General features: G+C 41.3%; 1 protein-coding gene across 6 annotated transcripts in view; it reads right to left on the reverse strand.

Annotated features, from left to right (window-relative positions):
* Nucleotides 1–6,553: 6,553 nt before the first annotated feature.
* The window catches only part of ZFPM2 (zinc finger protein, FOG family member 2), an 869,848-nt gene continuing 849,077 nt past the window's right edge, over nt 6,554–27,324 (reverse strand). For 4 of the 6 annotated variants that reach the window (XM_033933812.1, XM_033933810.1, XM_033933815.1 and 1 more), the window contains 2 exons: nt 14,494–14,775; nt 6,554–9,756 (listed from right to left, as the gene is read on the reverse strand). In XM_033933812.1, the coding sequence (XP_033789703.1) occupies nt 7,268–9,756; nt 14,494–14,775 (2,771 nt within the window). In that variant the 3' untranslated portion in view covers nt 6,554–7,267. The remainder of the gene's footprint in view (nt 9,757–14,493; nt 14,776–27,324) is intronic. The other 2 variants (XM_033933811.1, XM_033933814.1) reach the window with 2 other exon arrangements.

The following is a 27,324-nucleotide window of genomic DNA, read 5'->3' on the forward strand; positions in this document are numbered from 1 at the left end:
GCTACCAAATGCTGCCAGCTATCAATCCACCATCTTGTCTACTCCCCTAATTCAGATTTGTTTCTGTTTTAATTCTAGAATAGAAATACCTTGACACTGTAGATGGCTTTCACCATCCACCATGCATGATGGAAAGCCCCAGGTGCTTGAAAGGATGATTTCACTTTATCTGCATCCAGGTAGACACCAAAAAAAATTAAACAGAGCTCAAGAAGCTCCTTATAGTCTTTCCTTGGATTTGATGCATTCAAAGCTGTTCTGCAGAAAGTTGCAATTTCTTTCTGAAGGATTGATGTGTCTGCATCAAACATATTGTCCTTAGCAACCTCATATGAATCCTGGTCTATGTATGGCCAGTTTTGCTGAAATCTTTAGAACACTACAACATCTGGTCCTCCACTACCTCCAAACAGTTGGGTGAAGATGCTTCCAAGCACCAGTTCCATCATATGATGTCAAGTGGGCCATGCTAGCTCTTGTCTTACTGATGATTCAATGAAGGTGGGTAGGAAGTCATTGATAATTATGTCATTATCTGAAATGAACCAGGTCTCGGTTAGGAAGACTAAGTCCAGCTGGGAGTTTATTAGCCAGTCTTTCACAAGCTGGGCTTTGTTTCTTATGGAACATATATTAAGGTAAGCACTTCGGACAGTGTGGTCATTAGGGTGTTTTAAGTACATAAGTACATAAGTAGTCGCCTCCGCCGGGGCAGACCAGAGGTCCATCCCGCCCAGCGGTCCACTCACGCGGCGGCCCATCAGGCATATTGCCTGAGCAGCGGTCCCTGACTAATTTTATACCTACCTCTACACTTATCTCTAAACCTTCCACTGCTCTTATCTGTACCCCTCAATCCCTTTGTCCTCCAGGAACCTATCCAGGTCTTCCTTGAAACCCTGTACTGTGCTATTTTCTATCATGGCCTCCGGAAGGGTGTTCCATGTGGGTTTTGTGAGGGTAATGTTTTGTAGTTTGTCCTTGTCTTATGGGCTTGGTTTTGGGTGGGTGTCGGGTGTTGTGGAGGACTTGGATTTGGGGAGGGCCTAGTCCTTACCGGTTTGAGTATGTGAGGGGGAGGGGGGGGTGATGGTTATTGAAGAGTTCAGTTTTTCTGTAGAAGAGAAAGAGGCAGGGGAAATAGTTTCAAAGGCAGTGACCTTATAGGACCAGAGTCTGATATAGATTAGGTAAAGAATTGCGATCTGAAAGAGGATGTGTAATAGAGACTTCATGTTTGGCTTTGGAGAGTATTGTGGGCTGGCCTGGGGGATTGTTTTGGGGGTATTGAGGATGGAGTGGAGTGGGGGTGGGAGCGAGAGGGAGATTAAGAAGCGTTCTCGCAGCGAGTCAGAGTCAAAGTCAACGATATGGTCGTCGTTGCCACACGGAGAGGAAAGTTGTGGATCCGGTTTGTGGTAGCTCAGTGTAAGATTGTAGTGTTGCTTCTCAGTCGCTTCGCAAAGGCATTCGCTAAGGTGCACGCTGAACAGCTGCACGCCATTAGCCGCTGCACCTTTTAACTGGCTCAGTGGCTGAAGTGGAGCTGAGGGGCGGAGTTCCTCTGCTGCTCCTGTCCGCCAAAGGGAAGGAAAATTTAATCCCAGAGTCTTTTTGCTGATGGCGTATTCTTGCAAGCTGCCAAACTTTCAAGACCTTGAACATGGCCAGATGAGCTGCCTCTTTCAAAGCAGCCTTTTTGTAACTGTGTAAGTACATCATCAGTCAAAGAGCATCCCCACTGGGTGGAAGATGTGAACTGGGAAGGGTAGGAAAAGCCTCAGAGTTCCACTGGGAGTTGCACAGAGAATTTCCCAAGCTCCCTTTCTTTCATCAGCATAAAACCTACCCTCTGGTACTCTAATACTTAATATTTAAAAAAAAATAATTCCCATTCTTATTATCAATTTAATTTATCCCATCATCCTTTTCATAATTTTAACATGTGTACTTTTTTTGTATCAAAATACATGCTGTGATCCTTTTGTAAAATAAAGCACCATTCCCATACCACTTCAAAGGCTTTTCCTACCCTTGGGCTCTATTTAAGTCTGGTCGCAACAATGATATACATAATAATAACATAAATATTAAGGTAAATAAAAGAGTATATTGGATTTTGGTAGGTGATTTCTCCTATTTTGGAGTTGATACATAGAGTGATTTTTTTCCTACTACCTCGAGTTTGATGCTTTTGTATCTTAAATCATAACATCAGTCCAAAATTATTTAATAAATATTTATATATCAAAGGTGATTCAAATGCATTCAAATATCATTATTGGCCTCTTTTACAAAGCCGCGCTAGCAGCTGCGCTGCGCTAACGGCCCCGAAGCCCATACAGATTTAAAGGACTTCGGGGATGTTGCCGTGTGGCAGCCACTAGTGCGGCTTTGTAAAAGAGGCTGTATGTTTTTTCAAAATAGTAAAACAATACTTAGGGCTCCTTTTACTAAGTTGCGATAGTTTTAGCACGCGCAGAATTGCCATGCGCGCTAGATGCTAATGCTAGTATTGAGCTGGCGTTAGTTCTAGCCGCGTAGTCCGGGTTTAGCGCACGCTAAAAATGCTATCGCAGCTTAGTAAAAGGAGCCCTTAGTTTCAAAACTTGAGAATCTGATATTCGAAGAGCATCAATCATCTTATTCAGAATCCATCAACTGAACATGATAATCACTTTTTTGGACATGTTACCTAGATCCTTACCTTCTTTATCATTGTTGCTGTGTATGACCCAAGGCAAGTTGCTGTTATATATTTTGAAATTTATTATCTGGGCTATGGAGACAGTGTGCAAATAGTGAGTCATAGAAATACAGTTTATGCATTTAGAGTGCCTGCCTCTTCCATCAGAAAGCAGCATGAAAGATATGTTAATGAATCAGGAGGACCATGCAAAAAAAGTAAACGTTTTAGTCACTTAGGGCTAGATTCACTAAGCAAATCGATCGTGTACAGATTAGTTTCTGACCCCTTTGCGACCTGTTTCCCTCCAACCTGATTCACTAACCTCTCCTCCAATCCGATTCCGATCCATGCATGCAAATGAGGGGAAACGGCATGCAAAGTAGGCAGGGACGTGATTCACAAACTTTTCAGGGAACAGTGACTGGGCTGGCCGATCCAAAAAGAAATGACTGCTGAGGACCAGTTGCTCAGGTCCTTTCCGACTGCCCTGCCTTCTGCCGCTCTGCTCTCTGCCCTGTTTCTCTGCTCTCAGCCCCGAATCTCCTGTGTGCCACGAATCTACTTTTCTCTCCTGCCTGCCCTGAATCTCCTGTGTGCCCCGAATCTCCTTCTCTCTCTTGCCTACCCCAAATCTCCTGCCTGCCCCAAATCTACTTCTCTCTCCTGCCTGCCCCGAATCTCCTGAGTGCCCCGAATCTACTTCTCTCTCCTGCCTGCCCTGAATCTCCTGTGTGCCCCGAATCTCCTTCTCTCTCTTGCCTGCCCCAGATCTCCTGCCTGCCCCAAATCTACTTCTCTCTCCTGCCTGCCCCGAATCTCCTGAGTGCCCCGAATCTACTTCTCTCTCCTGCCTGCCCCAAATTTCTCCTGAGTGCCCCGAATCTGCTTCTCTCTCCTGCCTGCCCCAAATTTCTCCTGAGTGCCCCGAATCTACTTCTCTCTCCTGCCTGCCCCAAATTTCTCCTGCCACCCCAACTCTCCTGCCCTTCCCCAAGGTGCAAGCCCATGGTTTCAACCCGCGGGCTTAAAGCGGGTTAAAACCATGGGCTCGCAAAAAAGTTTAAAACAGTTAAAAAAAAAAAAATTCTCTGCCGGGCTCGGAGAGCCAGTGCATGCGCAGACCATCTACAGATGGTCTGCGCATGCGTAGGGATCACTCTCTAGCGATCCGTGCGGTGGTGGGGGAGGTGTGTCAACAATCATCCCCATTTGCATGCAGGCCTTTTGTGAATTTGTTGGCCTGCATGCAATTGCATGGATCAGATACGGAATCGGGGGTTAGTGAATCTAGCCCTATCCCCCCAATTCTGTTCATGAGGCCTTAAGTAGTGCATGCAAATTGGGGCATACAGCCAATTTGCATTCACAACTTAATTGTTTAACAAACATAATTGGTGCTGATAATTAGCACCACATAAATGATGCTAATTGGCACACAACTTGATAGGTGCATTGTACAAAGTGTAATACGCCATTTCCAGTGTACAAATCTGATAAGGAAGCACAGCTAGGTGAGGAACATGGGGGGGGGGCATGGGCATTCCTAAAATTTATGCACACTGTTATAGAATACATCTGATCCACACCCAATTTAGGGCTAGATTCACTAACCCCCGATTCCGTGTCCGATCTGTGCCCGATTGCATGCAGGCCGACAAATTCACAAAAGGCATGCATGCAAATGAGGATGATCGTTGACACGCTCCCCCACCCACGCACGGATCGCTAGAGAGCAATCCTTGAGCATGAGCAGACCATCTTCCTTGCCTGTAGATGGTCTGCGCATGCTCTCATTAGGAACTTTTTTTTTTTTTTTTTTGCAAGCCCGTGGTTTTAACCCTCTTTAAACCTGTAGGTTAAAACCATGGGCTTGTACTGCGGGGAAGGGTGGGAGAATCGGGGCTGCAGGAGTTTGGGGCAGGCAGGAGATCGGGGAAGGCGGGCAAGAGATAGGGGCAGAGAGCAGGTCAGCAGAAGGCAGGGCAGTCGGAAAGGACCTCAACGACTGGTCCGCAGCAGTTGCTTGTTTGTGATTGGCTAGCCCAGTCAGTGTTGCAGGGTTTTTGTTTGTGAATCGCTGCATGCCATCATTTGAATGCCATTCCTCCTCATTTGCATGTGCGGATCAGAGGATGATCGGGACACAAGTTAGTGAATCGGGTCAGAAGGAAATCGGGTTGCAAAGGGCTCGCAAACCGATCAGTTTTTCCTTGGTCTAAATAGGTATGCCTAAAAGGTACGTAATTGTACTAAGCATGATTCTATATGGCAGTGTTCTTCAGTACAAAACTCTGGGACAGCCCCCAGTTGTCATCTTTTTTTTATTACTCTGCCTCTCTACCCAAGCTTGTGTTAGAAAAAGGGAAGTAGATTGGGGAAAAAGCTGTATGCTCGAAGGACAATGTGTGAAGAAGAGAATGCGTTTGGAAACACCCCTTTAGGATACCCCCCAATGAAGCACTTGAAGGTGGACTAAATATCATTGACACATGCTGATTGACAATATCATGACCCTGCATAAGAACATATTTGGCAGCTCTCCATCAGCTTGTTTGAATCCATAGTGGCCCCCAACGTTAAAATTAATGAAGACCACTGCTATAAGGTATGTGTAAATTTTATAGAATCACACTAAATGCCATCCAGATTGGCACCAATTTTTTTAGGTCAAAATATATTGAACAGAGATAAAGATGAAACAAGCAAAGTCCATAGTATATACGAGTAAATCTGTGTACTCAGAACTACCCAAAATGTGAAACCCAGTATTTGACTGTCAATACGTATTTCTTCAAGACACCGTCTTCTTACTCTTAAAGAGTTTGTTCAGTGTCTTGAAGAACTATGTCTTGAAGAAATACTGGGTTTTACATTAAGTAAAGTTATTGGGTGGGTCTCCTGATGAAGAGCGTGAAACGTGGTCCACGTGGGACCCTTCTAGGTATAAAAGTCAAGTTTAACGTCAAGATAAGTGAAATAAGTTGAATAACATGCTTAATTCATTTATTATTTTGAACATTTTTCAACAAGCAACACATATGCGGTGATTGGGCTGTTGGTTCCCCTATAGGGCTAACACCCTGGGGGAACTTTACATTTATGAGCATATGTGAAAAAGGATATTCTGCACTTGTAGTATTGTATTAGCATTTTGGGTAGTTCTGAGTACACGGATTTACCAATTTTTTAGGTACCATATATAGAATCACACCCTTAACCACTATGCCACACACATGGGGAGAACGGCTTCTTTATCTCTGCATTATTACTGGTGCTCTGTTTAAACTGTAATGAGATGCCCCTTCTCTTTCTTTCTTATCTTCGTGAAAATGTTTCATTAAAAAAAAAAAAAAATCATTGTAATAAATTACTCACAAATGTCTCCAACGATCTGGAATTTTATTCCAACCATATACATGCATAGTAACAACATCCGTCGAGAAATTTATTTCTATCAGAAGTAGAACATTATCGTCATGATCACCAGTTGCAGTATTGCTACACCTATATTCAGTATATAGTGTATATGAATTTTGATTCATACTTGCAGCATCAAGTTTGAGGTTTGCATTAGATTGTGCCATTCAAAGGACAAGAGAGATTGATGTGACCTTGATTCTTAACAATACTGCTTCCAGTAATTTTGTTTGTTCTTTACAAAGTATTGCATTTCACAGCGAAGATTTAAAAACTGAGACAAAGATGCATCAGCAAAAGGAAATGTAAGTGCTATACAAGAAAACAAAAAAAACAAAAAATTTGCCATCATCAATGAACATACATTTTCAGGTAGAGGAAGTGGAGGAGAATAAACAGCTGCATGTAAGTGGCAAGCCTAATGACTGGGAGCTGCTAAAATATAAAGTGCAAATCGAGCCTGGTGGGTTTTTTTTTTTTTTATAATGGGACTTTTAAGGCGAGATTACAGCATGTATAGTAGAAACATTTTTGTTGGTTTGCAACTTATATTTTAGCATATACTTTATCTGCAACAGCATATGAGAAAAGTTAGGATACACAGGTGCTTTTGAAGCTATTACTAAAACGCTCTTCTGGTATTGTTTTGTGACTATTTTCTTAAAAATCTACTATACAGTGCAAACAATATATGCTACACAATAACTATACAATAACAATACAAATGACTTTAATATAAAGTGTTTAAATAAAAAATAACATAACCACAGCTATGAATACTGCTGGTAAAATAAATAAATATTTGTTTTAAAATGGCACCAGTAATACACTTTTACTAATGGACTGTGTTATGAAATTACATCTTAAGTCCTCAACACAGCAAAAATGATTTACAGTATCTTTTGATTGTCCAGATGTGATTCAAGCAGATCCTCTTAGACTGTATGAAATATACTAAACCCCAGGGGCGGACTGACAGTGATCTGGGCCCCTGGGCACTAAGGTTCTTGGACCCCCTAATCATCTATCAAACATGATTAAAATAGATGGAAGCTAGAGGAAAGTGGGCCCCCTACTGTTGCGGGTTCTTGGGCACTGCCCTATTATCTCAGTGGTCAGTCCGCCCCTGCTAAACACTAGTACCAAAAGTGATTAATCAGTTCATTTAACATGTTCAGCTGCATGTGAAGAGCAATAAAACTTCTTGTGAGTTATAAAGTTTGAAAGATTGTTGAATTGGATATCACACAGGCGACAGTATTTACCACTGGTGGGAGCTTGGGTAGAGCCATTTACCCCTTTTGCTATACTAGAAAACTGTTCCTCAGCTGGAGGAGTTGCTGGAGAAACATTTTCATTGGCAGCTACAAGGTTCTCAGAAACCCAAGATGGTGACTTGTGGCCATCTTCCTGCGGCAAATTCTGGGAAGCACTGTCTTGCTGAGGGTTCACTGCAGGCCTTTCTTCTTGTTTTAGTCCACCATTAACTATCACCATGCCTCTATTTTTGGGCAATAATGGGAGAGACTCTTTCTTCTGCCCAGAACATCCATTTGAAGAAGATTGACTTTTCGGGGACTCACTTTCTGTATTTGTACTTTGATTCATATTTGTGTTGTTGCTGATGACAAGTGAGCTAGAAATATAATCACTTGACTTAATTCCGTAATAGGGAGAAAGCTGATCTGCTCCTTTGGCTTTCTTTATTGCTCCCGGATAAAGGCATTCTTGAAAGAACACGTTTTTGTTTTCTTCTTTTGCAGCAATAATCTGGGCTGCTTCACTAAAGACTTTTAGTCCTTGAAGTGTTGCTAAGTGGGAAGAAAACAAGTTTCCATTGGATGAAGACTGTTTTGCATTTCCATTTTTCTCACATTTGATTATACTTCTTTCGTAAAGGGATTCTGGGCTGCTTCGTTCACTTTCTGGATTTTGAAACACTTTATTATCAAGATGCCCTATGTCACTATGCTGAGGAGCAGTAACAGGGCAGAAGTTTTGCTTGTGTGCAAGATAATTTTCTACTTTATTGAAGCTTATTTTGCATACTGTGCATTCATGATAGTCCAGAAGTCTTTTGGGAGAAGTAGATGTCCTTTCTGATTGTGACAAACATTTTTTGCTCAGATCTATTGGTGCATCCATCTCCAAACAGGAAATTGTGGAATGTGGAGTGTCACATTTTGAAACTGGAATAAATTTATTGATAGATAATGATGTGTCCAAATGTTTTGGAACTGTTCCAGGAAAAATATCGCACCTTGGATGGTAACAGTCTCCAAGTCCATCTGTTGATTCTTGAGAAGATGTGCATGGAGTTCCAAGGTTAGCCACTTGCAGAAAACGCTGCTGAAGCAACTGGGGCCTTTGCTCCTGCTCCGGGAGACATATCTCATACATCTTTCTTCGTTTTCGAGTACGCAGTGTTCTCTGCATAGCAGGCACTTTGTTAGAAGCAGATCTTTTTTGTGGGGGGTCGTGGCGTGTAGCACAGTAATACTGTTTGTGAACCATGAATGTTTCATGCCTGCTAAAAGTAATATTGCAAGCCTCACATGTGGTCTTGTTAGGATCGCCATTATCACCCTCTACTGCGGGAGTGATGGAGTTCTTCACTTCGCCAGCCTTTCCATTTATTTTCTCATCAGTTGTGGTCCCAGGGGATAGTTTCTTTACCTGCAACACAAATTCCTTTTCATGACTCTTATTTGAACCCATCAAATCTAATACAGTGGTAGAGTTAATGCAAGATGGTGGAAGAAGTTGGTTTTCTGAATCTGAAGCGTGAGCAGAAGTAAGAATGTTTAGAGAGTTCTGAACATTGCTAGGGCTAACGGCTTCGGGTATTTTTTCAGAAACACTGGTGAACTCTGGTGACTTTGCTATCTGCTGCCATCGACTACTGCAGTAATGTTTTTTGTGCACCAGATAATTGTCCAAATTGTTGAATGTAATATTACACTCAAAACACGTTGCCCCTTTTGGCATCAGTGGACTGTAAAGAACAGGTGGGTAATTGTTGCTTCCATGCCTCAGTCTCCGATGTACCAATTCAGACATCTTAGCTAAGATCTCTGAAGCCTGAGGGACCACTGTAATGTCCTGGGGAAAAGCAAACTGAGAAAGAAAAGGTCCCACAGAGAAAGAGGATCCAATATTAGGTTGAACCGGTGATGACGCAAGCCTTGGACTAGATGGTTCTGACTTTATTTTACTGTATGAAAACCCTTGCTTATTTGCTGTTGGCTGGGTGTCTGGTCTCAGGTTTGAAAGGAAGAGTTGTGGTTTCTTTTCACACTTGTCTAGTTCAGTGTCAGAGCAAGCATCCTTACACTGCATAGTCTTTTGACTCTGCTGGGCTTCGTTTCGATTCAGCAGCTCTGCTTGTTGAAGACTTTCTTCGATACCAGAAGGGGAATGTTCAATATCGCTTTCTCTCAGTACCTTGCTGCTAACGATATGGAGCTCCTGGTGCTGTAATAACTCTCTCTGACTCTGGAAACCAAAATGGCAGTGGTTGCATCGGAAGGCAGCTTGAGTAATATGTGAAAAAAGATGCTGATGAAAGTTAACTACTGAGTCTGCAATGTAGTCACAAACTGTACACTTCAGACTAGCCCCAGCCGGAAAAAAATCTTCTAACTTTAATCCTGTAATTAAAAAACAAAACAATTTAGTGTAGTTTCTCATATGCTAGAATATTGTAAAATAAGAATTGAAATGACTTTCAAATGCAGAATATTAAAGTAGTTATCATGTTTGTGTTTCTTGAAATATTTTCTACTTTTTTCTGTTGCAACATATTGAGGAATAGTTTGATTGTGTTAAGGGAGCAATGCAGATTTTTTTTTCCATTTAATAAAAACTAAATGGTAAAAATCATGTGTTATAGGCTCTTAATAATAATGAGAGGCAAACCATGCAATGCATGTAAAACACATCATTATTATGAAAATTGAATCATGCAATCTGTGTTTAACTTCAGAAGCTGTGGTATTCCTGGAAAAAATAATGTTCCTGGGGCTGTCTTAAATGGGCCAATGGCCTGCAATCTTACTCGCTCTAATCCACCCCACAGCAAACCCGTCACACAATCAGAATCCCTCTCAATAAGCCCCTTTCCTGATTAGTAACCCCCACAATTAGCATCCTGTTGATGAAAATCCTACTATATTAATAACACCCTGATCCAGACCCCCTTCCCCAAATCAAGTCTCCCACCCCATCCTACTCCTTGGCACCTACCTTGATATCTATAAAGAAGTAGAAGCAGTACAAAGTCACTAATACTCCATTGGCTGCCAGTTTCAAAATGAACACCGACAAAAAAGGAGAAACAATTTGGCGTGAAAATCAAAACAAGCTCAAATCAGCAAAGATCAAATCACCAAGCTGATAAGCACATGTTAATAAAATACATATGTAGTCATTAGAACAAAAAGAGACCCAACACAGACACATGTTGGCTTCTGTTTTTGGGTGGGCGTTGATGGTGTCTTGGCTTTTTATTCAAATTTGTGAAGACAGCTATTATTAAGACTGGCTTTGTTGCATATTTTCTGAGTTATCCAATTAGTAGGGCATATTAAGGATTGGTTTTGTTATACATCCTCAGTTACTCAACTAATGCCTTCTGATGCAGATATTTTAACTGAAACAAGGTGCATTTTTGTTCTATGATTGCATATGTATTTTATTAAAGTGTGCTTACCAGCTTTATGATGTGGTCTTCTCTGCTGTTTTGTGCTTGTTTTTGCTTCAAAATGATACCAGTTGCCCTTAGTGGTAGTCTTATATTGCCAAATAAGGACACACATCAGAAAGGTGAGAGAGGGTTTGGAAATTTCACAGGGATTAGGAGGGTTAGGATTCAGATCATGGAGAGGAGTTTCTTTTGGGGGGTTTTTCTTTTTGATGTCTTTTGCAGTTTGTGTTGTGGGTACTATTTACCATAGCATGGATTCATATTTATTTATTCAATTTTCTATACCGTTCTCCTAGGGGAGCTCAGAACAGTTTGCATGAATTTATTCAGGTACAGGCAATCCCCGAGTTACAGACACCTGACTTACGTATGACTCGTACTTAAGAACGTGATCATGTCTTCATTTGATTTCACTGAATAGTATTTCCAGTGGCATAGACTCCTACACTTCTCATGTAACAGATTCAGGAATGATGCATAGCCACTTTAAGAACAGTTTGTGGCTGTGTATGCTGTACCTTAGAGGGAACACTGGTAGGGACAGTTGGCCCTTTTGTCAGCTGAGAGCAGAGGTAAGCAGCAAGAATCTTAAAATCTACAAGTTCTGAGTTACATACAAATCTGACTTAAGAACAGCTTTAAAAACGTAACTCGTTCTTAACCTGGGGACTGCCTGTACTCAAGTATTTTATCCTGTCTGTTCTGGTGGGCTCACAATCTATTCAATGTACTTGGGGCAATGGGGGGATTAAGCAACTTGTCCAGGATCACAAAGAGCAGCTTGGGTTTGAACCTGCAACCTCTAATTCTATAAAGGAACACCTCTACTTAGGCACCAAGAAAATGCCTATTTGAAACCTATTCTATAAAGAAAATATGGATGTATTTTTTTATATTTTTGGGATGAGTACTTACACCAGCGATAAGATTGGTGCAGGTGCTAGCACCTGGATGATGAACTGGTCACTCTGTGTCCTCTCTCACAGTGGAGAAACCTAGAATAATCCCAGAATGGGCTTAGAACCCTGGGTGAAAGATAATGCCTGGCCAGGAATTCCCTGAGCGGAGGGGACTTCAGGCACTGAATTAAAACCTTAGCCCATGAGGAAAAAGCAGATTAGATCCCCTTGGCACACCTGTATATCATAGTGAAGGGTAATAGTCAGAGAAATCATAGAAAGACTGGTATATACCCAGGGTACTGAAAGAATTCAAACATGAAATTGCTGATCTGCTGTTAGTGATCTGTAACCAGTTGTTAAAATTGTCTTCAGCACCCTCCAGTCTTCAGGTACTGAGGATGATTTTAACGAGTAGGGACACTCAATAAAAATACATTGAAATTCCTTTACAACAAATAGGAGGAAATATTTTTTACTCAAAAAATAGTTAAGCTCTGGAACTCATTGTGAGAGGTTATGATAACAGCAGTTAGCATAGCTGGGTTCCAAAAAGGTTTGGCCATGATCCTGGAGGAATAGTTCATAGTCTGCTATTGAGACAGACATGGGGGGAAGCCACTGTTTGCCCTGGGATCTGTAGCATGGAATATTGCTACTCTTTGGGTTTCTGCCAAGTACTTGTGACTTACATTGTCCATTGTTGGAAACAAGATATTGGGTTAAAAGGACCACTGGTCTGATCCAGTATGGCTCTTCTTATGTACTTAGGCCTACCAAAAAAGCAGCAGCCAGACCTCATTTAGAGTTGTCTATATAGAACTGCTGTGATCCTTGGGAGAAGGGCAGCTGTAAGAACCAGCAGGGTTAGTTCTAGTGGAGGAAAGAGGCTCAAGGAATTCTGGTGAATGTAATTCCACTTTATCCTACCAATAAGAGAGAATCAGGTAGCTCCAGTGGATGTCCAAGAGAGTAGAGAAGGAAAAGCAAGAAAAGCCCTTCCAGGAGGAAGCTGATAGATGAGAGCAAGATCTCCCAAGGCGGAGGATCTTAAAAGGAGAACTTAAAAAAGGGGTGAGACAAGCCGACAGAGAAACGTAGCCTAATGGTGAATACAACAGGTTTTGATCCTGGTGAACTGGATTCAATTCCCACTGCATCTCTTTGTAACTGTGGATAAGCCACTTAACCCTCCATGAGCCTAGGTACCCCCCTCCCAACATATTGTGAGGGACAGAAAAAAAGTAAATGTATATAGTGGTAAATTCTATATAAGGCACCTAAAAAACTGGTACTGGAGCGAAGAGGCTGTCCCACTAGCCTACCAGGGATGGCTCCCAGTTAAATCTAGGAGTTCTGAGGGGATTGAGATGAGTGGGAGCAAGGATCAGCTTGATGTTAAGAGGAAGATCTTTCAGAAGGGTGTGAGGCTACATATAAACGTGGGTGGGAGGGAGCTTAAGGGGATTGGGTTGAGTAGGAGGAGTCTATATAGGAGGATCAGATATGGAGGAGACAGATCTTATGAGGGTTGGATCTCTGGGAGAACTAGACTGTGAGGGTGTTTAATCATGTGGAGGTCATATCTTTTAGGGGGTGGATCTTGAGGGTGATTGAATTGGGAGAATTGGATAAAGAAAAGAGAATGAAATGCAGCAGAGTCTTTATTACTTTTAATAAGGCTGCCACACTACTGGAATGCTGATAGGGGAGCTGTATCTACTGTCTTTGCTTCAGGTGGTGGAAAATGCAGCAACACTATTGGCAGCTGTGACCCATATGCCAGTTGTCACAGCTTACCACCCGTCCACTCAGTCCCTGTCACAACCTCATTCTGCCCATTCCCACTTTAAGCAGCTAGCTCTGGCAGGCTTTCGTGCAAGTCTGCATAAATATCTACCTTTGCTAGCTGCTTAATTCAGCTTAGAGAAAAGGCCCCTAAAAGCTTTACACAATAAAATGTTGCACATCCCAACATCAGTCCACAGCATCTATCATTAAGTTAGCACAAGAGGAAATGCCATTACTGCATGTTCACTGACTTGAAGATAATAGAATGCAGCTAGCTACACCTCTATGCAGATACTGTTAACAGCATCGCATCAGTTGCAATATTAATGGCCAATAACTACCTCTGAGTTAAATCTATGACACAATCCCCATCTGTTCTCTAACCATTCCCTGCCCCTTTCCGCCTTAATTGCTAACGGTGGCAGTTAATGAGCATTAACAACCGAGCAGCAACACTGCCATATTCACAGTCAATGTGGCTTAATAAAAGAGGCCCTTAAAAACAGTAATCCTGATTTTGTATTGAAATGTCAATGTAACATCACTCTTAAGGTCTTTGAATTTAATCTGTATAATCGAGATCTCATGTTTTATATCAATGAGGCTAAAAACAGCAGAAGTCATACTGCTAACTTGGATTCTGGATACTGGCATTCTTTCCTGCCATAATTATAGCAATTAAAATTTCAATAGCATATTTTGCTTATTATACATTTACAAAGTCATGTGGCTGTTTTATTAATCCATGTGGAAATAGAGAAATATACGGCAGGTGATATATTTTCACTGCGCTAATATACAATTGTGACTAGTTTTCAATGCTTCCTTCAGTGAGTGAAAGTTATACTTTTCAAAAGCTAGTTAAACAGATTAAGTTAATTCATGGTGATCTTTTTCTGGTCTGTGTTTATGTTGTAACTTAAAGGCTCAATAAAGATTTTTGATTTTGTTGAGGTTAAAGAAACTGAATACTGGAGAAGTGATAGACTTACCACTATGAGAGGTTAGGTGCATTTCTAGAGCTCGTGCATTGGAAAAACTTTTAGTGCATTGTGGGAAGGGACAGATGCTGGATATTTGATGGATATTGTCTTCATTTTCTTCGGACAACTGAGCAGTTTCTCTTTGCCTTCCACTGCAATAATACATGAGATGTGCCTGCAAATTCCTTTCACTTCGATACCATATGCCACAGGATTTGCAAGGGAATATATCCTCTACGAACCACAAAAATGGAAAAAGGAAGCGCACATGAGCCACATTCCACTGAATTCCTTTGGGTACGAAAATATACATTAATGGATCAGTAGAGGCTTTAACAAAATGCAAATATGCAGAACGGATTCATTCACTGAGCAATTTTGATATGGTTACAACAATGCAAAAGAAACATTTATAAATATCAGTCACGTGTATTGCATTGACTGTTCTCACAGCTAATTCGACTACTATATGTGAAAAAAAATATATTAGTGACATCCCAAAATTAAAGGTATATTTAGGAGCTTGGACTTAGGAGATTTTTTTAATTCAAAATTTGCAATGCCTTAAACAAATGATTTCAAAATTCCATTAACTTTAAGATAAACACCCCCATCAAGAGCATTAAAAAGAAATGTCACTGAATTTTCAATCCCCAAAATAAATACCAGCTTAGTGTATTATTAAAGATTAAGCAAAATGAATGCCATGAACTGGATTTCAGGTTTCAACTCTTGTCCTCCCCCCTTAAAAAGCCCAACATCCCTGTTTCCCATACCATGTTTAAATTGTCAGGAATTTATTTAATCTAGACATGACCTTTTGGAAGCCCAGACAAGATGTATTCTATGCATTAACAAAGGTGGAAAATAGAGAAAATTACAGCCGGCATAGTTAAAAAGTGAAATGAAAGAGGCTATTAGAGACAAAAGAACATCCTTTAAAGAATGGAAAAAGGATCCAAATGAAAATATGCAGCAGCATAAGCACTGGCTAGTTAGATGCAAAGCATTGATAAAGAGAGCTAAAAAAGAATATGAAGAAAATCTAGGCAAAAACTCATAATAACAACTTTTTCAAGTACATTAGAAGTAGAAATCCTGTAAGGGAATCCATGGGATCAATGGATCATCAAGAAGCAAAAGTGGCATTCAGCAAGGATAAGGCCATAGTGGAGAGACTGAATGAATTCTTTGTTTCAGTCTTTATGGAAGAAGATGTAAGAGATCTACCTGAATCAAAAATAGTTTTCAAGGGTGATGATGTGGAGAAAGTGAAAGAAATCTTGGTGAATCTGGAAGACGTACTGAGTGAAACGGACAATTTAAAAAGTGACAAATCACCTGGAACAGATGGTATACATCCCAAGGTATTGAAAGGACTGCAACATGAAATTGCTGATCAGCAGTTAGTGATCTCTAATCTGTCATTAAAATTGTATATAGTACCTGAAGATTAGAGTATGGTTAATGTTACACCAATTTTTAAAAAGGTTTTCAGGGGTGATCCAGGAAATTAATGACATGTAAGCCTGACTTCAGCATTTGGTACAATAGTAGAAGTTATTATAAAAAATAAAATTATGGAACACTTAGGGCTTCTTTAATGGATTAGCGCACGCTAGCCAAAAATCTATCACCTGCTCACAAGGAGGCGGTAGCGGTTAGCGCACGGGGCAGTTTAGTGTGCTCTATTCCGCGCGTTAAGGCCCTAACGCGCCTTCATAAAAGGAGTCCTTAGACAAACATGGTTCAGCTAAGGGAGGTTTTACCTTACCAATTTGCTTCATTTCTTTGAAGGTGTGAATAAACATGCGGATAACATAGAAACATAGAGTATGATGGCAGAAAAGGGCCATCAACCCAACAAATCTGCCCACTTGAAGAACCCTCCCTCAACAAGAATCCTCCCTCTAAGAATTTCCTGGAGCGAACCCACTCCAAGAACCCTTCCTCGGCAAGAACCCTCTTTTTAAGCATTTCTCTGGAGCGAACCCATCGTCCCTTTAAGTTAAGTGCGTTACTGGCCTCAACTACCTGACGTGGAAGACCATTCCATCGATCAACCACTCTTTCGGTGAAGAAGTATTTCCTGATGTTACCATGAAATCTCCCACCCTTGAGTTTGAGCGGATGTCCTCTGGTTGCCATGGGCCCCCGTAAGGAAGAAGATATCTTCCTCCACCTCCACAGTAGAGACAGTTGATGTACTATATGAGAGATTAAAATTAAAGAGTCATGGGAGGCAATGTTCTGTTGTGGATTAGGAATTGAACAGAAAACAGAGGGTAAGGTTAAATGGCCATTTTTCTCAATGGAGGAGGGTAAATAGTGGAGTGCCACAGGGATATGTACTGGGGTTTGTGCTATTTAGCATATTTATAAATGATCTGGAAATTGGAACGACAAGTACATTACATTACATTAGTGATTTCTATTCCGCCAGTGCACTTTAGTCTTTGACTGGATTTTGGACTTGGAATTGACTTGGTTTCGTCTTTTTCAAAGATGGCTGGGCCGCTCATTTTTTGTTCATTGTGCTTATGGACAGAGCATATCCCCTGTGTCATCTTTGTATTTGTAAAGTACCTGCATTTGTTTTCATATATGTTTTTTAATTGTGTGTATGTATGTGTCTTAAGTGTCTTGATGCTTTTTGATCATTAGAATGAAATTAATTAAGTTAATAAAGTATTGAAGGTATTTATAAATATGATGATTTTTGTACATTACACTCATGCTTTGAGATTTTATTAATTTGTTTTTTTCCACAAGGGATTCTTTATTTTTAATTTATTAAAGTTTAGTTGCCAAGTACTGGACCATTGTTCCAACAAAAGCAGGTCCTGCTCCATAGTGCTGGGCCCGATTGCGCTATCAGGTTCTGTTGCTCTGCCCACAATGTTGCATAGTTTAGTATCATCAGCATATAATGTAATTTTGCCTCGAAGTCCCTGAGTTAGGTCCTTAATAAAGATATTAAACAGCATCGGGCCGAAGACCGAACCCTGTGGCACTCCGCTGGTCACTTTTGACGTTTTTGAGGGGATACCGTTCACCATTATTTTTTGAAGTCTGCCGCTAAGCCAGTCTTGTACTCATGCCATCAGTGTTTTCCCTAGTCATTTTTTTTTTTTCCAATTATCTTTATTAACAATTGCAAAGGAACATACAACCATGAGCAGAACAAGCAAAAAACAAAGCATCCACGTGATGAGTTTGCTGTGATGAGTGTTTTTCCTAGTCCTAACGAGTTCATCTTGTTCAATAACCTACGGTGTGGAACACTATCAAAAGCCTTGCTAATGTCTAAATACACGATATCCAGGTACTCACCCTCATCCAGTTTTTTCGTTACCCAGTCAAAGAAGCTTATCAAGTTGGATTGACAAGTCCTTCCCTTTGTAAAGCCATGCTGGTGGGGATCCCTTAATCTTTCATCATCCAGAAATGTGTCCAATCTGTTCTTGGTCAACTTCTTCATGAGTTTACTCACTATTGATGTGAGACTCACCGGTCTATAATTTTCAGCCTCTGACCTGCATCCCTTTTTGTGAAGCGGGATAACATTGGCAGTTTTCCAGTCCAGGGGAACTTTTCCCTTGCTTAGGGAAAGATTGAAGAGCACAGCTAACAGCTCTGCCAGGACATCCCTCAGTTCTCGAAGTACTCTAGGGTGTAGATCGTCCGGGCCCATAGCTTTGTTTACTTTTAATTTTGATAATTCTTGGTGGACCTCGCTCGCAGTAAATTCCATGTCCCAGAATGGGTCCTCCAAATTCCCCTTTGTCTGTAGCTGAGGACCGAATCCTGGTGCTTCGCAGGTGAAGACTGAACAGAAGTAGTTGTTGAGTATTTCTGCTTTGTCTGCGTCTGAGTCTGTAAAGTTGCTGTCAGATTTCTTTAGGCACCCAATACCGCTTGTGTTCTTCTTCCTAACGCTAACATATTTAAAAAAGGATTTCTCCCCTTTCTTTACCTGCCTAGCTATGTTTTCTTCCATCCGGAGTTTGGCCTCTCTGACTATGGTTTTAACTTTTCTGGATTTGGCCAGATAGGTCGTTGTGATTGTTTGTAGTTTATGAAAGCTTTTTTCTTTTGCCTTACTAGTTCTGAGATCTCCGCGGAGAACCACTGTGGTCTATTTTTTCTGCGTCGTTTGCTCTCGATTTTGATGTATATTTTTGTTGCTCCTTGCAGAGTAGATTGTAGTGTTGACCATAGTTCCTCTACATTGTCTGTTGTGCTTTGGTTTTGCAGCACTTTGTAGACGTAGTCCCCCATGCACTGAAAGTTAGTTCCTTTAAAATTTAGGACCTTAGTCAATGTGTTTGGCCTAGTGGATCCTTTTTTGAGGTGGAACCAAACCATGTTGTGGTCGCTGGATGCCAAGGTGTCTCTCACCGATACCTCTGTGACACTGTCTCCGTTGGTGAGCAACAGGTCAATGATTTCCTGGTCCCTGGTGGGTTCCAATACCATCTGCTTGAGGTGTGCTCCTTGCATGGAGGCAAGTAGCCTCTTGCTGCCGCTGGTTGTAGCGCAAGGTTTGTTTCAGTCCACATCGGGCATATTAAAGTCTCCCACCAGCACTGTATCTCCACGCAGTTTGATGGTCTCTATGTCATCCATTAGTTCATCATCTGCATCCTCCTTTTGTCTTGGTGGTCTGTATCAACACCAAGATATAGGCATTTGTTATTGCCCCTGGCAAGGTTCACCCAGAGGAATTCTCCCGTATACTTCATGTCTGTGATTTTAGTTACCTTGATATCATCTCTAATGTACAGAGCTACCCCTCTGCCTAATTTGCCCTCTTTGTCTCGACGGAGTAAGTTATATCCTGGTATGACCATATCCCATCCATGGGACTCCAAGAACCACGTTTCTGATATCGCCATTACATCAAGGTTGGTATTTCTCATTTCCGTTTCCAGTTCCAGTTCCAGTATTTTGTTGCCCAAGCTACGGGCATTAGCATACATGGCTGTCCATTCTATCTTTTTGCATGGAGTGTTTTCTGACTGAGATAGTTTGCCCCCTTCATTCTTGCCTTTGTCCCCCTCAATCCTACCTCCAATTTTGCCTTTGTCCCCTTCATTCTTGCCTTTGTCCCCCTCAATCTTGCCTTCAATTTTGCCTTTGTCCCCTTCATTCTTGCCTTTTCCCCCTTCCATCTTGCCTTCAATTTTGCCTTGGTCATCCGTACTATTGCCTCTGTCTCCATCAGTGTCCATGTGATTTCTCCCCTCTGACCCCCCTGTCCATGTGATTTTTTTTTCCCCCTGGCCCCAAGATGGAGTCTCCATCTCTCCCTCTGTATCCCACTCTACCGACTTGATTACTTACCTCAGATACTAAATCTGTGTCTCTCGCTCTACCTCCCTCCCTCTCTCTGTCCCCTTCAGTATTCACGTGATTTCTTACCTCCGAGTTACTTACCCAACTTAAGTGAGAGTGGGTCCCCTTCCTCGGCTCACTAGTTTAAAGCCTTCCGTAGCAAGTGAGCCAGGCGTCGTCCCAGGACGTTCTTCCCTCTTCCGGTTAGGTGCAGCCCATCCGGTCCCTGCAGTCCCTGAAGTTCATCTCCGTAGTCCAGGAAGCCGAAGTTCATCTCCTTGCACCATCCCCTAAGCCACTCATTAGTCCTCTTGATTCGTTCTTCCTAGCTCTTCCTTTGTCTCTTACCAGTAGGATGGAGGAGAAGACCACCTGCGCTTCAAGTTGTTTCAGTTTTTCTCCTAGGGCTTTAAAGTCTTCCTGTATCTTCTCCGGTGAGTTCCTGGCGGTGTCGTTTATCCCGATATGGATGAGAAGCATTGGGTAGTGGTCTTGGGGCTTGATTATTTTTCCAATACAGGTAGTCACGTCCCTGATCTTGGCTCCTGGTAAACAGCAGATCTCTCTTGCTTGTAGATCTGGTCTGCGTACCGGTCCCTCGGTACCCCTCAGCATGGAGTCCCCAATGATGACCACTCTGCGCTTCTTCTTGGGGGGGGGGGGACTGATTCGTTGCTTCTTGAGTTGGGGGTCATCCGCCAGGTTTCGAGATTACACTCTTGGAAGTCTTCCTGAATATCCTCCTGAGTTCCGCTGGCAGGTCTTTCTTGTAGGAGCTGAAATCTGTTGCTCAGGGTGATCTGTTGCTCAGGGCAACCAAAATAAGGTTAAATAATGTATAAGTTTGAGGTAGTTAGATCGAGTAGATGTGTCCTGGACTGTGGAGATGCTCTGATGCTACTTCTGCAACATCGATTGGGCCTTCTGCGAGTTTCGTCCCCGAGGTGATGGGCAGGGGCCGCTGCCTCAGTCCTCCTCTCCTCTGCGAAGAATTTTATTTTATTTTATTTTTTGTGGAGATCGGTGCCGCTGAGGCTCAGGCAGTATCCTCTGCGGCGCTCTCCGGGTTGGGCCCTCCGCTGTGGCTCCCAGGTGCACGGTCGCTTCTCCAGCTTTGGCCTTGGTCCCTCTGCTTCTCGGCTGCGTTCGGGTGGGGATCGTTGCCGCTGCAGGTGGCGGTGGTGATCGGGCGGGGAGCGACGCTGCCGTGGGTGGAGGCGGAGAGCGACGCCACTGTAGGTGGCAGCGGCCTCCGTAGCACTTTGACTCTGGTTTTATGCCGCAGCGTGCAGCTCTCTGCCATGGCGTGTGAAGGAAGAAAGAACAGTTGCCGACTGGCCCAGGTGGGCAAACAGTCGGCTAGGCGCCAAAGAGGATTCGTTGAGACACGTGACCGAAATGGTGGAGTCGGTTAGGGAAAACTAAGAATTAATAAAACAAGTCAGTTTAGAGAAAACTAAAAAGAAATAACAAAACGAGTAGCGTGGCTTGTTTAGGCGTCTTTCCTCGGCACCATCTTAATCTTTACCTTGATTTGCTGTCATTTCGTGAGATAAGTACACAGCTTTTCCATTTTAAAGTCTGTGTGCCATCTTTGAGAAAAAGGAGGGGAGAACATTGTGGGAAGCTGACCCCCAAATTAAGAAAATAACGTAGCAATTTATTTTGCACAACTAATATATTGGAGAGATTATAGCACCTTTTTAATTGTGTGTATTTTTGCTCTTTAAATTTTGAACAAGTAAGGTGATTAAACTATTCAAATTTGTCAAAGAAAGACCTTAGGAAATTAGGCATCCAAATGGCAGAAGAAATTTAATGAGGATAAATAAAAAGTGATCCACATTGGGAAGAATAATCCAAATCAGTTACTTTATGCTAGGGTCCATTTTAGGAGTCAGCACCCAAGAAATCTTCTGCCCAGTGTGTGACAGTGGCAAAAATAAATAACAAAACAAAAAACCCAAGTAGGATGCTAGGAATTATTAGGGAAGGGATGTTAAATATGTCTGAGAATATTATAATGCCTCTATATCACTCCATGGTGCATCCTCACTTTCAACACTATGCACTATTCTGGTCACTGTATCTAAACAATGATATAGTGAAATTAGAAAAGGTTCAATGAAGATTGACCAAAATGATAAAGGGGATAGAACTCCTATCGTGTGAGGAAAGACTAAAGAGATAAGGACTCTTCAGCTTGGAAAAGAGGTTGAGGGGAGTGTGACAGGCTATGAGGCCTGTCATATAATGCAGTGTCCACAGGAGGGAGCCCATGACCAGGGATGGGTGAGATAGAAGTGAGATATGCCCAGAGTCCACTGGGGGATCTGTTTCCAGGAGGATTAGAGAAGGCCAGACTTGTGTTCATGGAAAATTACGCTTCCCAGGAAGTGTAGGGACCGAGAGTTGTTCTTTGGGACCTTGGGGAATTAGGATGAAGACTTGGACCAGAATCTTCTGGGGGAAGAGAGATAGAGCCTTCCAGTAGTCTCCAGAAGAGGGATTGTTCAATAGAAGTACTTGAAGTCATCCAGGTTCCTGGGTGGAGCTATTCCAGAATCATCCAAAAAAAGGATCTGGGTATCATCGTAGACAATATGATGAAACCTTCTGACTAATGTGCGTCAGCGGCCAAAAAAGCAAACAGGATGCTAGCAATTATTAAAAAAAGGGATGGTTAACAAGACTAAGAATGTTATAATGCCTCTGTATTGCTCCATAGTGCGACTTCATCTGGAGTATTGCATTCAATTCTGGTCTCCTTATCTCAAGAAAGATATAGTGGTGCTAGAAAAGGTTCAAAGAAGAGCGACCAAGATGGTAAAGTGGATGGAACTCCTCTTGTATGAGGAAAGACTAAAATGGTTAGGGCTCTTCAGCTTGGAAAAGAGATGGCTGAGGGGAGATATGATTGAAGTCTACGAAATCCTGAGTGGAGTAGAACGGGTACAAGTGGATTGATTTTTCACTCCATCAAAAATTACAAAGACTAGGGGACACTCAATGAAGTTATAAGGAAATACTTTTAAAACCATTAGGAGGAAATTTTTTTCACTCAGAGAATAGTTAAGCTCTGGAATGCATTGCCAGAGGTTGTGGTAAGAACGGATAGCATAGCTGGTTTTAAGAAAGGTTTGGACAAGTTCCTGGAGGAAAGGTCCATAGTCTGTGATTGAGAAAGACATGGGGGAAGCCACTGCTTGCCCTGGATCAGTAGCATGGAATGTTGCTACTCCTTGGATTTTGGCCAGGTACTAGGGACCTGGATTGGCCACATGAGAATGGCTACTGGGCTTGATGGACCATTGGTCTGACCCAATAAGGCTATTTTATTACTTAATAATCTCCTCCCACTCGTACATGCTTTCTCCCCCGTGAATAACACATTAGTCAATCCCTCGAACCATACCTACCAAAAAATATTCAGATTCCTAAATAAGCATCTACCACATGTATCCAATAAACTTCTTCCCTCAATGTTAGGTAATCTTCTTCTGTTACCCGAATATATTGTTATTCTCCACTGTATCCTGTAAGTACTTGAATCTTTACTATGTAATTCCATTGGAAAAATTCAGATATCTTCTAATTTGTAATTCTCAACTGTATCATGTAATGTACATGAATCATTGTTATATAATTCTCTCGGTAATGTCCAGATATCTTCTAATTTGTAATCCGCTTAGAACCGCAAGGCACAAGCTGAATAGAAATCACTAATGTAATGTAATGTAATTTTTTATGTTCTTATGTTCTCAAAAGCAGGTGGACTTGATGAGAGAGAAGGGATGTGCCTGGAACTGCCTGAGCCTGAAGGGAAAAAGCCTGCCTGAAGTGAGAAGAAATCCATGGAAGAAATATGGTTTTACAAACCCTGAGTGATTCTGGATAATGAGAATGGATAAAGTTACCAGATGACTGATCATAGAAGCGAAGTCCAGTAGAGAACAGGGAGTGAAGGGAGTGTGCAAATTTTCTAGCTCTCTGTTTGTATTATAATTAGAGTAGTGTTAGAGAGGGTACTAAGCCAGCATTGATTCATCAGATAAATTGCATGGTTATTCCAGGAATGCTGGGAAAAGGTAGAAATCAGAATTGTTTTGTGTTAAATGTTTCCTTTGGTTTTCAGTTGGGGGTAGAGGATGGCATAAGAGGTGAATCGGTGAAGAGTGAATGTCATTCAGGGTGTGGAGGCAGATAACCAAATAGAAACCCCTATTGCTCTTAGTAGAAGGAATACAAGAGCTAGAAAGGGAAGTTAAGAGGGCTCATTTGCATATGATAATGAAGCTAAGTGGACTATACTTTTAAAGCAATCAAGGATGTGATACCACAGAGATCACAGAAAGACAGGCTGTGTTGTACAAAGTGAACTTCTGACAAAGGGATGGGTATTGGAATGACCTCACCCTGAGTATAAAGGTACCTGGAAATAAAGACCTCTTAAAGGAATTACAGGGCTAAACCTGAGACATGTTGAGCTGGAACAAGATCTGAGAAGGTTCTAGAAACTTTCATCCAATTGAGACTGGTGCTAGATCCAGGTGAGGTTCTTTGGCAGTTTCTTCCTACCTTTTGAAAAGTGAACCCAGACCTTACCACAGGGGATATGATTGGGGTCTACAAAATCCAGAGTGGTGTAGAATGGATAAGAATGAATTGATTTTTCATCCTCCCAAAAAATAAAAAAACTAGTGGACACTCAATGAAATTATATGGGAATACTTTTAAAACAAATAGGAGGACTTTTTTTAAAAGAATAATTAACCTCTGGAACTCGTTGCAGAGGATATGGTTACAGCGGTTAGCTTAGCTGGGTTTAAGAAAGGTTTGGACAAGCTCCTGAAGGAAGAGTCCATAGTCTTCTATTGAGACAGACATGGAGGAAGCCACTGCTTGCCCTGGATAGGTAGCATGGAATCTTGCTACTATTTGGATTTCTGCCAGGCACTGTGACCTGGATTGGTTACTGTTGGAAATAGGATACTGGCTAGATGGACCATTGGTCTTACCCAGTATGGCTGTTCTTATGATATTTCTCATCCATCAACCCCCCTAAATAATTTTGGCAAAAGAAAGAACCATTAAATCCAAATAGGCTACTTGTCTGTATCTGCATGCTGTGTTGTAATTAGGAATTAAGAAATTAGAACTTTTCTGAGACTCTTAATGAATATGAAAGAACATCTCACTTGTATGCATTAATATTGTCAAGAAAGCATGGGACAGCTGCATGGAATCTCTTAGGGAGAGGAGATAGTAGATGTTGTAGATGGGCAGACTAGATGGGCCATTTGGTCTTTATCTGCCATCATATTTCTTTTTTTTTTTTCAATCAAGTTTTATTAATTTTCAAAAAGATAAAATACAAGGTACAAAGTACAAAGTGTGTGATACAAAAATAAACATAATAAACCAAAGCACATCATCACAAGAAGGAAAGCAATATGATAATACTATACCATTGAGAAAAATAAAATAAAAGTACATAATACATAATGCAGCATATAGAATACAGAATACAAAATGCACAATACGAAATACATAATGCATAGGCCATAACTCTTGGATGTCATTGTGATATTACTAATTAACATAGGTGTCATTTAGGTTGCTCAAGGTAATTGTATAGATAAGCGAACTGCAAAAGTAACAGACAAATACGATGAAATAGTGGAAGTACTTTATTGTTTGTAAGGTGACACCAAAAGGTCTAGAATTGGCGCCCAAATTTGTTTCTATATTAGTAACAGTACTTAACATTAAAGGTTTTCTATATTAGGTTGGCACTATTCTTGCTAAGTTTGACAATGTTTAAAACGAGCAGATCTGAATAGCTTTGGCACCCGGTTTAGGGGTCGTTTTACTGTGCTGCATTAGGCACTTATGTGTACCTAACACAGCAAAAAAAAACAAAAACCTTTTTCTTTTTATGAGGGGATGTGTCAGAAGTGGAGAATGGGCACTCCTGCACTAGCCAGTTGGTGCATCTACATTAGTGAGTGATAACTGGTTAGCGCATGGATTACATAAGAACCCTTACTGCTTACAAAATAGGTGGTGGTAAGTGATCCCGAAGAATTTTTTTAAAAGGCCACACTCTAATGGCAACATTAGTGCATGATATCCCAAAAATCAGGGAAGTATACACAATAGGTACAAAATACCCACTTCAATGAAATAGGAAAACTGAAAGCAAAAGAAGTGGCACCTCAAACATTCAAATTATATATTTCAAAAAAATCTCTTAACTTTTAGCAAAATAGTGCTCAGAGTTGTTTTTCAAAATCAGACCAAACACCAGGGATAGAACTCTCGATCATTGCACTTCTTGCTCAAACAACTTTGAGCACTATTTTGTTATAAGTTAAGAGATTTTTTTGTTAAATATAATTTGAATGTTTGAGGTGCTACTTCTTTTGCTTTCAACATTAGTGCAATGACCATTAATGAAATAAATATAAAACCACAGTAAAAATGACCTTACACGAAAAGGAATCACATAATTAAGGGTGTATAATGGCCAATTCTTACTGCGGCTTTATAAAAAGAGCCCTTAAGTCTCAGGCAAAGAATAATGGAGAGGAAGGTCAATAAATCTGCCCAGGCCTTAGCAAGTGCTAAGATCTGAATTTTAAAAATAATTTTTTTTAAGCTTGATTTATGTCTGCAATCATATTTGATCTATAGTAAACAAATAGTTCCCCAGCAAGGCTAAGCATTTCATAAACAGCATTCTACTGGGTTTAGTGTTTGGTCGATCTCTTTAAAATATGTGTAGTCGGTAAGGCCCTGATTCTAATATTGTTTTTGTAAGTTAGGCATCCGTCGGCGCCCTACCACGTCTTAATTTAATTGTTTTAATTGGTTCAATCGGCACAGTAATCGGCTACGTCAATTGAAATATAAGAATAGCCAATGGTCCATCAAGCCCAGTAGCCCGTTCTCACGGTGGCCAATCCAGGTCACTAGTACCTGACCAAAACCCAAGGTGTAGCAATATTCCATGCTGTCGATACAGGGCAAGCAGTGGCTTCCCCTATGTCTTTCTCAAAAACAGAATATTGACTTTTCCTCCAGGAACTTGTCCAAACTTTTCTTAAAACCAGCTACGCTATCCGCTCTTACCACATCCTCTGGCAACGCATTCCAGAGCTTAACTATTCTCTGAGTGAAAAAATATTTCCTCCAATTGGTTTTAAAAGTATTTCCCTATAACTTCATCGAGTGTCCCCTAGTCTTTGTAATTTTTGACGGAGCGAAAAATCGATCCACTTGTACCCGTTCTACTCCTCTCAGTTAAATCGCTGTTAAAAAATAGAGGCACTCACAGGTGTCTCCAAAAATGGTGCCGTTGTCCCAACTAAGGAGGTGCTTTGCAACACCTACGTCCACTCTCATGAAAGGTGGGTGCCAGAAATAGGCCTTTAAAACCCTGACCTACATTTTCAGTGCCTACCTTTCACATCGCCGCGATTCTCCAAACAGCGCCGTTGT

This window comes from Geotrypetes seraphini, chromosome 2, assembly GCF_902459505.1.
Source record: "Geotrypetes seraphini chromosome 2, aGeoSer1.1, whole genome shotgun sequence".
In the NCBI taxonomy this organism is placed as follows: Eukaryota; Metazoa; Chordata; class Amphibia; order Gymnophiona; family Dermophiidae; genus Geotrypetes; species Geotrypetes seraphini.